The sequence below is a fragment of the Pongo abelii genome, chromosome X, assembly GCF_028885655.2.
Source record: "Pongo abelii isolate AG06213 chromosome X, NHGRI_mPonAbe1-v2.0_pri, whole genome shotgun sequence".
In the NCBI taxonomy this organism is placed as follows: domain Eukaryota; kingdom Metazoa; phylum Chordata; class Mammalia; order Primates; family Hominidae; genus Pongo; species Pongo abelii.
The window spans coordinates 111,208,484-111,221,428 of NC_072008.2; the positions used below are offsets into that span (position 1 = coordinate 111,208,484).

At 35.8% G+C, this 12,945-nt stretch overlaps 2 protein-coding genes across 4 annotated transcripts in view; both read left to right on the plus strand.

The window, feature by feature from the left end:
- IL1RAPL2 (interleukin 1 receptor accessory protein like 2) overlaps positions 1-12,945 on the plus strand; it is a 1,231,199-nt gene that overhangs the window by 856,917 nt on the left and 361,337 nt on the right. The window lies entirely within an intron of this gene.
- On the plus strand, positions 11,429-12,872 carry LOC100444722 (BTB/POZ domain-containing protein KCTD9-like; the record flags this gene model as incomplete). Its single annotated transcript, XM_024240862.3, has 2 exons — positions 11,429-11,778; positions 11,892-12,872. Coding segments are annotated over 2 exons (1,209 nt in total), but the record flags the coding sequence as incomplete, so codon positions are not given.

Genomic DNA, 12,945 nt, shown 5'->3' on the forward strand with positions numbered 1-12,945 from the left:
CTTTTCAGAACTGAAGGCCTCTAAATGTCTTAATCTAGCTCCTTATTGCATTTTGGATGTTTGAGAACTCATTTATTCATTCAATCATTTACCATTTCTAAAATCTACAAAGAACTGACTTTTCCTTTCTTCTCATATTCTTAGAGAATCAATCACCCTTCTTTGAGAGTCAACTGGCATTACATTAGTTTAGGCCCTCATTATCTCTTACTTGGGCCATTGTAGCAGCCTAGTAACTACTCTCCCATGTTCAGTCTTTCTCTTCTTCTAACTTATTTAATTGCTACTTATAAATTTACTTTACCAAAACTCTCCTTCTTTCATCAGGAACCTGTAAAGGATCTCTATTGTTTACCATATCAAGACCAACCCCTCTGCGGTATTTTCAAGATCTTCAAATACTGACTCCTATCCACCTATTTAGTCTCTTTTTCACTGTGTCCCTAGTCTTCTGTTTTGCTTAACCTGATTTTCTCATTGTTTTCTACAGAAGCTATGCTCATTCCTACATCCAAGATTATGCTCTTGATATTGCTCTGACATGTAATGTTTTTTCTCCTTTTCTCCATGTATCCAAATTTTCACCAACCACCAACATTCAGCTCAAGTTCTGAATCCTCTGTGAAGTCCTCTCTGCTACTTCAGGTGATGCTCAACTCTCCTTCCTCTGGTTACCCTATTATAATTGTGGCATATATTTTAGTAACTAATTGCCTTCTAATTATTTTATATGTGTTGGTTTTACCTCTGTAACCAAACTGTAACTCCCCAGAAAGCATAGCAGAATACTACATAGTAAATACTAAATAAATAAATATTTTTATTGGTTTATTAGCCAAGTAGTATAGAGACTTTATGAATTTTAAATTACCTAATGTGACTAGATGGAATTAGGAATAGTGATTAGAGTGCTTTGTGTCTTTTTAAAATTCATAAATATATATATAGGCTTTATTCAAACACTCAAAGTTTGAAACTAGAAACCGCTTCTCAAACCAGTCTGCCCCCTCTGAGACTGAAAGGGTTCTCACATATATCCTCATGGAGCCATCATAAAGAAAAAGAGGTATTCTTAATTTTTTTAATTAAAACAATAAAAAGAAAAGAAGAAGAGATATTCTTAAACTCATTTTAGAGATGAGTAGAGGCTGAGAAGAGTATAATGAGGAAGAGATGCTTTATTTCGTAAGAAAGAAAGGTGAGAAACAAAGACATTCCAGATGTATAGAGCCCTGGAAAAGAGACATCGTATATCTTCAGTACATTCAGTGATGTATAAATAGTACAATATGGCTGGAACCTCAAGTTGATTCAAGGCAAGTGAATGTAGGGAAATAAAAGATGTGGTTTGAAAAAAATCTCAGTGTGTCCAAAATTTAGCTCATCACATTTGTGATCTCCTTCCCAAATCTTTTTATCTTCCTTCTCAGTGATTGTTCCACCACCCACCCAGTTTTTTAAGTCAGAAATTCAGATGTCATCCTTGACTTTCTCTTTTTTCTTCTCTCTATACAGCCAAATGCTAGGTTCTGCTAAGTATGCATCTAAATTAACCTGGGAAATTGTTAGAAATGCAAATTCTAAAGTTCAACACCAGCTAATAAATCAGAAGCCCTGTGGATGGTGCTCAGTTCTCTGTTTTATCAAGTCCTCCAGGGGATTTTTTTGCATGAGAAAGTTTGAAAGCCATTGCTGCAGGCAATGAGGAGTCATTGAGAGGCTTGAAGCAGGAAAATGACCTAGTAGAATATGCATTTTAGAAAGGTCATTCTGGTATTTATATGGAAGATAGATGGTAAGGGAGCAAAATTAAAGGTAACAGAACTAGTTAGTAGAATACAAAAAATAAGATAATAAAAGACATAGAGGAAAAGATAAATTTGTAAGGTATTAAAGAGCTAAAATTGATCAATTTATGTTACCATTCGGATGCACAGGGTAAAGAAGAGGGAGTGATAGGTGTCTGGTCTTGCACACTAAGTAAATATAATCATCAGGGTTTGGGGAACAATCATCAATGCCCCTTCCTTCCCTCCTTCCTTTTTTTAATAAAGTTGAGATGACTTTACGGTAATCAGGTATAAATATTTTTTTAAACAGTTGTCTCCTTGAGTCTGGACCTTGGGAGAGAGGTCAGGCTTATCGATAAGGATTTTGGAGTCAACGGTATACTAGCTGGTAATAGCTACTGTCTGAATGGATTAAATAACATAAAAGACAAATCTTTTCCTCTATGTCGTTTGTTATTTAATCCATTCAGACAGTAGCTATTACCAGCTAGTATACTGTTGACTCCAAAATCCTTGTCTACAGGCCTGACCTCTCTCCCAAGGAAGGAAGCATTTCAGGGTGAGAAGAGAACCAAGGATGAAGTCCTTGATAAGACCAATACTTAAGGGAGGTCTCCAGGGAATCCTGAGTAATGGTTAAAGAGTAAGGGAGAGAACTAGAAAATTGGTATCATACTGGTAGAGGAGGATAGAATTTCAATGAGACTAATAGTGTTGAATGCTGTAGATAGGTCAAGTAAGATAGCTAATTAGTTATATTAGTTAGTGCATAAGTTCCAAACCCCTGGGCCATGTACCAGTATCAGAACCAGGCCACACAACAGGAGGTGAGTGACAGGTGAGTCAGCAAAGCTTCATCTGTATTTACAGCTGCTCCCCATCACTCATGTTACTGCCTGAACTCTGCCTCCTGTCAGATCAGCAGCAGCATTAGATTTTCATAGCAGCACGAACCCTGTTGTGAACTGTACATGTGAGGGATCTAGGTTGCACGCTCCTTATGAGAATCTAATGCCTGATAATCTGTCACTGTCTCCCATCACGCCCAGATGGGACCATCTACTTGCAGGAAAATAAGCTCAGGGATTCCACTGATTCTACATTATGGTGGGTTGTATAATTATTTCATTACATATTATAATGTAATAATAATAGAAATAAAGTACATAATAAATGTAATACACGAGTCATTCTGAAACCTGCCACCTCCCCAGTCCATAGAAAAATTGGCTTCCATGAAACCAGTTCTTTGTGCCAAAAAGGTTGGGGTCTCTGAGTTAGGGGATCACTGTCTTTAGCAATTACAACTTCAAGGAAGTTTTGAGAGCAGAAGGTGGCAGTACATTAAGGAGTAAATTGGAATAAATAAATGGAATTTTTAGCTATTACTAGTTTATGAAAGGAAGGAAAGAAAGAGGGAGTGACAGCTAGATTGAGACAAAACATCAATGGGATTTTCTTTTATTGACCAAGAGAATTGTGTATGTTTACAATCTGAAAGAAAAAGTGAATTGGGAAGAAAAATTTGAAGATACATAGAGAAACAGAGAACTTGATGGAATAAGATCTCAAAGAATAAATGAGGAGATAAGATCCACAGCAGAGTAGGAGGTATTAGCTTTAAATATTGTATTTTTATTGTCTTTTAATGCATTGGCCTCTCCCAAGTAAATTGAGAACCCCTCAAATGAATAGACACAGTCTTTTTCAGTCCCTAGTTTAGGGCTCAAAATTTTTTTTGCTGAATGAATTAAGATCATTTCTTGATTTACTTTGATGTTTCTTCTCTCCCCCACTTACTCTTTTTTTCCCCCAATTTTCCATCCTTAGCTCTCTTCTCTTGTCACTGTATTCAATTGCTCCAGGAGATCTCAAAAATGCCTAAAGTTTCTTTTTCTGAGACAGGAGAGGTTGAGATGTGACTAGACCTTTTATACTCAGAGTAATGCTGAATCATTAATTATACCGTCCCTTCCTGTTTGCCTTCCCATGGAGCCACACTAAGTAGAATTGGATTGGATTTGAGGGTTGTTTTCCAGCATGCTGCAGACACTTGATATACAACCTCTTATTTTTTTAGTTTTATTTTTGGCAGGCCCCTTCTTAACCCTACAACCTCAGAAACTTTCCATTTTTGTACCTGCTCCGTTCTTCCAGTAGAAAGTAACCCTTGATGCATAGCTTCTTGGACTGGAAAGGTCATTAGAGTTTTTTGATGATGATTCCAAATGCAACAGAGTAGCTTGCGTGTTTCAATAGATTTTTCTTTGTTTTGACTTTGTTGACCTATCATTTGCTGAATGATATAAGCAGCTTCACAATAAAAGAGGGTATATTATACACAGGTTGAAGCAGGATAAGTATTTTTGTCCTAAGAGAAAAATCTGATCTAAAGATATATTTGATTTGTGTGTGTGTGTGTGTGTGTAATTAGGAATGACCATTTGAAGTAGAAGCAGAGATGTCCAAGAGCCCAATTTTCAAAGTAATAATTTGCTATATTTATTTCAAAGTAAGGCTCTATGGCTAATTTTAGGAAAGGCCTGGGAAATGAACCAACATGCTTTAGGAAGATTCAGATGTTTAGTTTTAAACCTTTCCATACATGCTTTAAAACATTCTAATAGTTATCTGTGGAAGAAGTGCATTTTAAACATAAGAAAAAAAGGCTATTTCCTTTTCAGTGCCTTTCTACAGCAACTGAAAGTTAAATTAGAATGCCAGCTGTTATAAGGAGCGTGTTAATCTTCCTCTAGGGCAAGACTGTTCTTCTGATCTTCTCCTGTTTTCTCTACAGTGCCCAACACAGTGCAGAGAAACTAGTGGAAACTTAGTCCATACTTGTTGACTTGAAAGTTTACAGAAACATTTTGTCCTCTACAACCTCCTTCAGACTATCCCTGTCGACCCTATATTTAGAAAATGGGTTCTTGTCTAAGTCTGGAGACAAGGTTATATCTGTGGAACAGATGCTCATTATAGTTCACATGCATATTGAACAAAAATTCAGAAAAGCAATGAGGTGAATTTTATAATCTTCAGAAATCCCCTTGAAAGGGCCACAAGAATAGGAAGCTGGTGCATATCATCCTCTCTAATTGTCTGCTCTCTAATTGGCACCACCAATGTTTTGGGTTCCAACTCACTGACCCATTTTTTTATTCCTCTGCTTTTTCAAAAAAAAATATAAACTTTAAAAGACACTGTTACTATTTACTAATGCCACTTGACTGGTTACTTTTTGTACTTGTCCTTATAAGCAGCGTATAGGTCAAAATCAATGTAAACATTACCTATACCTCTCAAGCAGTCTCTCCCCTTACCATCCCTATCCTTCTTAGAGGTCGCTTCCTTAATACTCCAAACATATGCTTTTCTCTATCATAGAACTGATCACCCTATATTGTAATTGCCTATTATGTTTGTCTGTTTCCCCCATATTGAACCACAGGCAGAAACTATCTTCCATTTTTGTATCTCCTGTACCTGACACAAAGTCTGGCATATAATAGAATATTCAATATATATTTGTTGGATGAATGAATGTATGATGCTCCAATATAGCCAAATTTGCCAGTCTACTTTTAAGGCCTTCATTAATCTGATGCTATTTTAATTTTTCAACTTCATTTATTTATGAGCACCTATTATGTTCCAAGCACTATAGATTATAATGGTAAAAAAATAGAAATTATCCCTACTTTTATAAAACTAATAGTTCAGTGGAGGAGGCAGACATATTATCACACAAATAAGTATAAAATTACAGCTGTGGTGTCTTGAATGAGAGGTACACAGTGCTGTAAAGGCTAATAATGGGGCAGGGTGGGAAGTTTTCCTAATCTAGGAGGAAGTGATACTTAATCTGGGATCTGAAAGACAATTAGCATTAGTTAAGTAGAAATCAAAAGAAAATATTCTAGGAAGTGAGAACAGTCTCCTGTGCAGTAGAATCAGAGGCAGCAGAAGGGAGAGATGAAGCTGGAGAAGTTAGCAGGTGCTAAATCATGTATTACCTTACAAACCATGTTAATGAGCTTTTGTCTTTATTCTAAAAGCGACAGAAAACATATCCTACAACATTGTTGGTCTTTCTGTTCTTTTTCAAAACCACAAATCTTAGTCTTTGTACTTCTAATCATACTATCCTCTACTTGTATTATAGTCACCACCCTTTTCCACTGATTCAAATCTTGTTTTTTGTTCAGGTATAGTTCAAGTCTTATGTCCTTCAAGATGACTCCTTTATTAGTTCAGTCTAGACAGAATAACCTTTCATATTGTATAGCACAAATTTATACTGTTTATATACTTATTGTGCGGGCTCTTATATCATCCTACCTTATACTTTTATGATGATTTCATACATGGCTTTTCACTCAAGAGACTGTGTAATATTTGTTTTCTGAATCCCTCTTAAATATCCATAGCCCAGTACTTGATTCACACTGGATTCCCAAGATACACTGAGCCATGAAACTTGATATAAACCAAATCTTAGAATATATTAAGGGAAATACTTTGATCCTAATGCTCTTGGTGATGACACAAGCGCAGCCATTTGAAAAATAAAAAATGCAGTTATATTACCTGGTTTTATTGGCTACATCATAGCAATTACTTCACTAAGTTAACTTGTCTTTTCACTGCACTTATCAATCTGCATTTTACTCATTCAATAAAAATATACTGAATGTAGATTATGAAGCAGCTACTGTGTAAGTAAGGACTGGGAATTAAAAACTGAATACAATATGGTCTTGACTATTATCTTACTCTGTTTTGTGCTGCTATAACAGAATATCTGAGACTGGGCAATTTATAATGAACAGAAATGTATTGGCTCACAATTCTGGAGGCTGGAAATCTGATACAGAGGTACCACTAGGTTTGGTAATTCTGATTCCAAAATGGTGCCTTCAGCACTGTGTCCTCCAGAGGGGAGGAACAATTAATATTCACATGGCAGAAGGCAGAAGATCAAAGAGATAAAAAGAGGACAAACTCATTCCTTTATAATGGCATTAATCTCACTCATGAGGGTGAAACCTTCATGGCCTAATCACATCTTGAAGGTCCCACACTTTCATATTGTTAAAATTGTAATTACATTCCAGTATGAGTTTTGGAGGGGCTGAACATTCAAACTGTAGCAATCATCACAGAGCTAAAAATATGGTGTCCAAAGCTATTAAAAATCACATTTCTATTGCCAAAAGGTTATATGAGATTCGTTGACACTCAGGATCCTTAAGCAGAGTACAAATGATGTATTTCATTTTCACAGGAAATGTAGCCTCACCGTAAGTTTATGGATACAAAGTCTGGATATTGTGGAATGTCCTCAGCATTAAAGTAATGTAACAAAAATAATTTCCTCTGTGAGTATTATAGTCTTTGATATTGAACCTTTAGGCACTGTACAGGTAATGCTCTGTGAAAAGCAGAGTTTTATAGGGATAACAATTCATCTATACTTTTCAGTAAGGCTAGGTAAAATTTCTTCCAGTTGGGAGGCAGTCCAGAGCTAGGACTCCCTTAGGTTGGTGACTTTCTTTATGAAGCCATTAAGAAGTTATGAAGGTATCTAGAGATAGAGATCATCAATCAGTGATTGATTATTAGCTTTTTTAAAAGAAAGACTTTGGCCAAGTATATGAAATTCTGATTATTTACCCTAATTCTTATGAAATCTTAGGGTAACTGTTAATATAAAGTAATTAACATTAAAACATTAATATAAATTCTTAATAATTTAGTTAACTCTTTGAGTTAATCAAAACCTTACTAAAATCTTTGTCCTGTTAAAGGAGACACAGAAAACTACTTATTCTATTAATTAGCATACATTTTAAAGTATCCTGAAGGTAACTAGCAAAGTTTAGGTGCTTGAAAAAAATTGTCATTTTCCTAATCTGCCATTTGAAGAAAAATGCTCCTAAAATTAAACTATTACTATGTTTTGTTCATGGGACATGTTACATCAGGGGATGTTTCCTAAAGGTTTCATAGAGAAGTAGTCAATACAGCTTTCAAAAATGAAAATAAAATTTAAAAATAACCTAACATTAATTTTGACTCCTTTTTTAAAATCTTCAGTTGTTTCATCTGAAGCAATACAGAGTTGCAAGACATTATCACTCAATCATAAGGATCTTTCAAAAATTATACCACCCTGCTATGAAAGGCTCAATTTCATAATATTAATGATTACAAGCCAGAGCTTCTGTAAACATACATCTCAACTTTGAATACTGGCAACACTCAGCAAGATAAGGATGACAAGAAAACATACTTTCCTAGCCTGTTTTCAAAGCACATATACATTTTTAAAAGGTCGAGGGGAGGGACACTGTAGGAATGTATTATTATAGCTTTTTACTAAACTGATTTATTTTAGATATCTTTTTGTTCATATCTTTTATGTCTCCATTGTAGTAATTGTATTCTTATATGATGAAAATAGGATGAAACAAAACCACTGAGAATATACACACTGTCTTTGTTCCTGAAGGACAAACGGTGACCCAAGTCATGGGCTGCTTTGGCTTTGATTAAAATTAAAATCTTGTACAGATTCCAGTTCTGAACATATGTCTCATACTCTATGTGCTCACATTAGGGTGCGTTAAAAATATTTTTTGCTAACAGATTACAGTAGGTAACAGTATGCCTTTGTTTCCTACAAAAGAATGAGTCAGTAAATTGTTCTACTTAGTGGTTAAAAGACTAGCTCAAGATGCAAATATATCCCAATAGCTCTAAATCCCACTGTAATTCTTCCTAATTTAAGGCATTTATGAACTCATAACAGAGGCTCAAGCTGTTCATATTTCTAGCTTATTTTATTTATCTTTCTCTTATTACCTGTTCTACTCTAAGCTTTGCAAATCTTGAAAATCCTAAAAATGTCAAAGGAGAGACTTCACCAATTAAAGTGTGCTGCAACATAGTGGAGAGAATGGAACCATTGTGTGGTTCATATAGAACTGCATGATTTATATGAGTTTTCTTTCCTTCCCATGATTTGTTGTAGCAACCAACTTCACATAGTCATGTAAAAATTAGAGGGTTCTAAGTTCTTCCAATTGGCTCTGTATTTCAAAGTACCTGTTGAACTAGGCAAACAGAATAGCATCATTTTTTTTTAATAATCAGTGATTTGGTGAAACAGGTGGAAGATACATTTTTGTTTCCAAATGCTTTCTAAGAATGACTATAAATGCACAGTTTATTAAAGAAATTCAACAATGCCATTTCCCTGGTGCTTCTCTACCAAGTAAATGATATTTTGAAATACTATTTTTTTTTCTAAAGTATAAAAGACCCACCCAGCCATTGTATAAAATGAGGAAACTCTTCTTGTTGTGTTAACATCTTGAATCTAGTCTCAGGGAAGCTGTTTTATGAGATTTACTGGTGCAATTTGGTTGCAGATGCTCATGATTTATAGAAAAGCTCATGGAAACAGACAGAATCTGTATAAAGAACCAAAATAAAAACAAAAACATTAGGTAACTCACATGAGGTGGATGTCACATTAATCATATTTTTGTCATTTTGGTTTAATGTTCATGTCTTGAATATTTGAGAGTCATGCTATGTGACCTTCAGATCCCTGTAGAGTGGTTCAGGTTCAAACTCCTGGAAGGCTCACATGTGATAAGGTTTGGGATACTACCTTTCTCAGCCTGTGAAATTTGAGACTTTCCCCACATTTTCCCCTAACCAATTTATCCAAGCCTCCACACCTCCAAACGGCCATTAAATTTTGAACTCCTACTGCTCTCATTCTCTTTCTTCCCTCTTTTGTTAACGTAATAATTTACCAACCAGTTTTTCTTTAGGAAACAAAAATGTATTGCTGCCTACTCTGATGTTTGCACAGTGTTTTAGAAGGCAAACTTCTTATAGATGGTATACAGCCTGGTGCTTCTCCCTTCCAAAGTGCTAGTTATAAAGTTGATGTTCATCATTGTCTTATTAATTGATTGATCCTGTGTCCTGTCCCTCAACTAGTCTTAGACATTGTGTTTAGAAGATAAATAGAGCAGGGAATTTTTCATCTGGCCTCATTGTTCCTCCAACCACAGAGATGTAAGCCCACCTAGTGACAAAGTACTAGAAAAGAGAGCAGACTGTCAGTTTCATCCTTGTCTGTCAGAGCATGAAACTGATTTAGATGACTTTGCCTAGTTGATGTTAAGCACATTCTCATTTCCCATGTTAAGCCTTACAGATCAACTAGACTAGAGTAGTGCCATGATATGTTCTCACCTCTTTTCCCAGCCCCTAGGTTACCTCATCACACCACCATGGATTACACTGTTAGTATTTGTTGCTTTTATTACAGATGATTTCTAATATGTAATTTATTTTCATTAAAGGATGATGCTTTATTCTTCCTTGAAATTTTCTGTTCTCCCTCCCCTTTTTTTCCTATTCTGTTCAAGGACAGGAGGGATGAGGCACATTAATTCTCAAAAAGGAGAGCAGATGTAGTGGTTGGTAGGGATGGCAGGATCTCCTGAACTTACAATTCTATATTTTGCATATTTATATTCAAATGGTTCAACAAATATATAGGAAAGGATCCTACAGGACTCTACAGTTTCCAGAATTGATGATTTGACATCTGAAAAGGTATTTTTATTCATAGCTTGAGAAGAAGCTAAAGCAAGGCTCTTAGTATACATTCGATCTAAAATTCAACAAAAGATTCTTCTCATTTACAGAATGAAATAAATGCATATTAATATATTTCGCCATACTTTCACAAGATTTTATTTGCTACTACATAGACACCTAGGTTATATGCTACCCTAACCAATAAAAATTCTATGACCAAGTTTATATATTTCCTATACAAGCAGATTTTTTTGTATGTTTTGAAACATTCTAAGACAGTAGTGTTTATTCTCACATATGGTTATAAACATATATATATAGAGATAGATTTGTTTTTGATAAGTGATGTATGGTTCATGTAAGTGTCTTTACAATGTATTATATTTAAGGTTTGATTTTGTAGACATGTTTAGTTTGATTTTTGGAGTTTCAAAGCTTGTGAAAATCATTTTGGTTCAGAATAATAAAATAAGTTAGATAATGAAATTTATATGCATTTTCATATGTCTGTACAGAACTTGATGTAAATACTCAAACATTCTTCCTTTATATACCTTTAGGTTTAACTTTGATTTGATTTAGTAACATAAGATTAACAGTGATATAAATTTTGGTTCCTCTAGAGAAAGAAATACTTGAGACCACTAAAATTAAAAATCTTGCATTAACATCCTATAATTGTATGAAAATTTAATAAGCTTCAGAAAATATAATATATTTGGAGCCTTTTATAACATAGTGTAGCATTTGTTTGGAACATGGAATGAAAGTTAAGAGTGAAACCCAGGTTTTAGCCAAGGGCAGGAAGGTGGCGAAGGGAGGCAAATCCGAGTGGGTAGAGGGAGGGGAAGGGCAGGAGGAGAAAAAGGTGGGAGGAGGACCAGGTGGGAGGGTGGCGGCTCACTCAGGACCCAGCGGGGGCAGCGCGATGAGGTGGGTGACCCTGTTCCTGAACGGCAGCCCCAAGAATGGAAAGTATAGGAGACTTAAATGAATATGACTGATTGTCACACAAAAAAGGTGTGTCCTACTTCAACACTCAACATTCAAGAAATATTTATCAAAGGCCTGCTGTAAGCCAGGTGGTTGCTGTATATGGAATTTTATCTGATTTGCTTTCTGTGGCCAGCAGTAAACTCGGCATAGAAGCCACCAGTGTGTATAATGGGAAAGGTGGACTGATAGATGATATTGCTTTGATCAGGGATGATGATGTTTTGTTTGTTTGTGAAGGAGAGCCATTTATTGATCCTCAGACAGATTCTAAGCCTCCTGAGGGATTGTTAGGATTCCACACAGACTGGCCGACATTAAACGTTGGAGGGCGGTACTTTACAACTATATGCGTTACTCCTACCAGGTTGTAGCATGCATCTTTTTGAGAGAGCAGCTGGGATCAAGTATACTCTTGATTTGAATGTGTTTGTTTATAAAGACAAATGGAGAAATCAATTTTTTTCCCTGAATTCTAAGGAGCACTTTAGTGAATAAAGAACCTGACAGTATGCTGGCCCACATGTTTAAGGACAAAGGTGTCTGGGGAAATAAGCAATATCATAGAGGAGCTTTCTTAATTTACCGAAGTCCTGAGTACTTTGAACCCATTTGGAACTACTTGTGTCATAGACAGCTCATTGTAAATGATGGCATTAATTTATTGGGTGTGTTAGAAGAAGCAAGATTTTTTGGTATTGACTCATTGATTGAACACCTAGAAGTGGCAATAAAGAATTTTCAACCACCAGAGGATCATTCACCAATATCCCGAAAGGAATTTGTCCGATTTTTGCTAGCAACTCCAACCAAGTCAGAACTGCGATGCCAGGGTTTGAACTTCAGTGGTGCTGATCTTTCTCGTTTGGACCTTCGATACATTAACTTCAAAATGGCCAATTTAAGCCGCTGTAATCTTGCACATGCAAATCTTTGCTGTGCAAATCTTGAACAAGCTGATCTCTCTGGATCAGTGCTTGACTGTGCAAATCTCCAGGGAGTCAAGATGCTCTGTTCTAATGCAGAAGGAGCATCCCTGAAACTGTGTAATTTTGAGGATCCTTCTGGTCTTAAAGCCAATTTAGAAGGTGCTAATCTGAAAGGTGTGGATATGGAAGGAAGTCAGATGACAGGAATTAACCTGAGAGTGGCTAACTTAAAAAATGCAAAGTTGGAGAACTGTAACCTCAGAGGAGCAACTCTGGCAGGAACTGATTTAGAGAATTGTGATCTATCTGGGTGTGATCTTCAAGAAGCCAACCTGAGACGGTCCAACGTGAAGGGAGCTATATTTGAAGAGATGCTGACACCACTACACATGTCACAAAGTGTCAGATGAGAATTTTAGGGGCTGGAGGAAGATGTAGAAGATGAAAATATTTTCCTTATCACTTTTCTTTCTCCACTCACTCAGTTGTCTAGAAGAAATAACACTGTAAGGAAATTAAAAAAAAAAAAAAACATTTAGAGGATTATGCTTGTTCTGAGTGGTGCATAAGGGAAAAAACTGACTTTTTTCCATAGTCTGATTTTT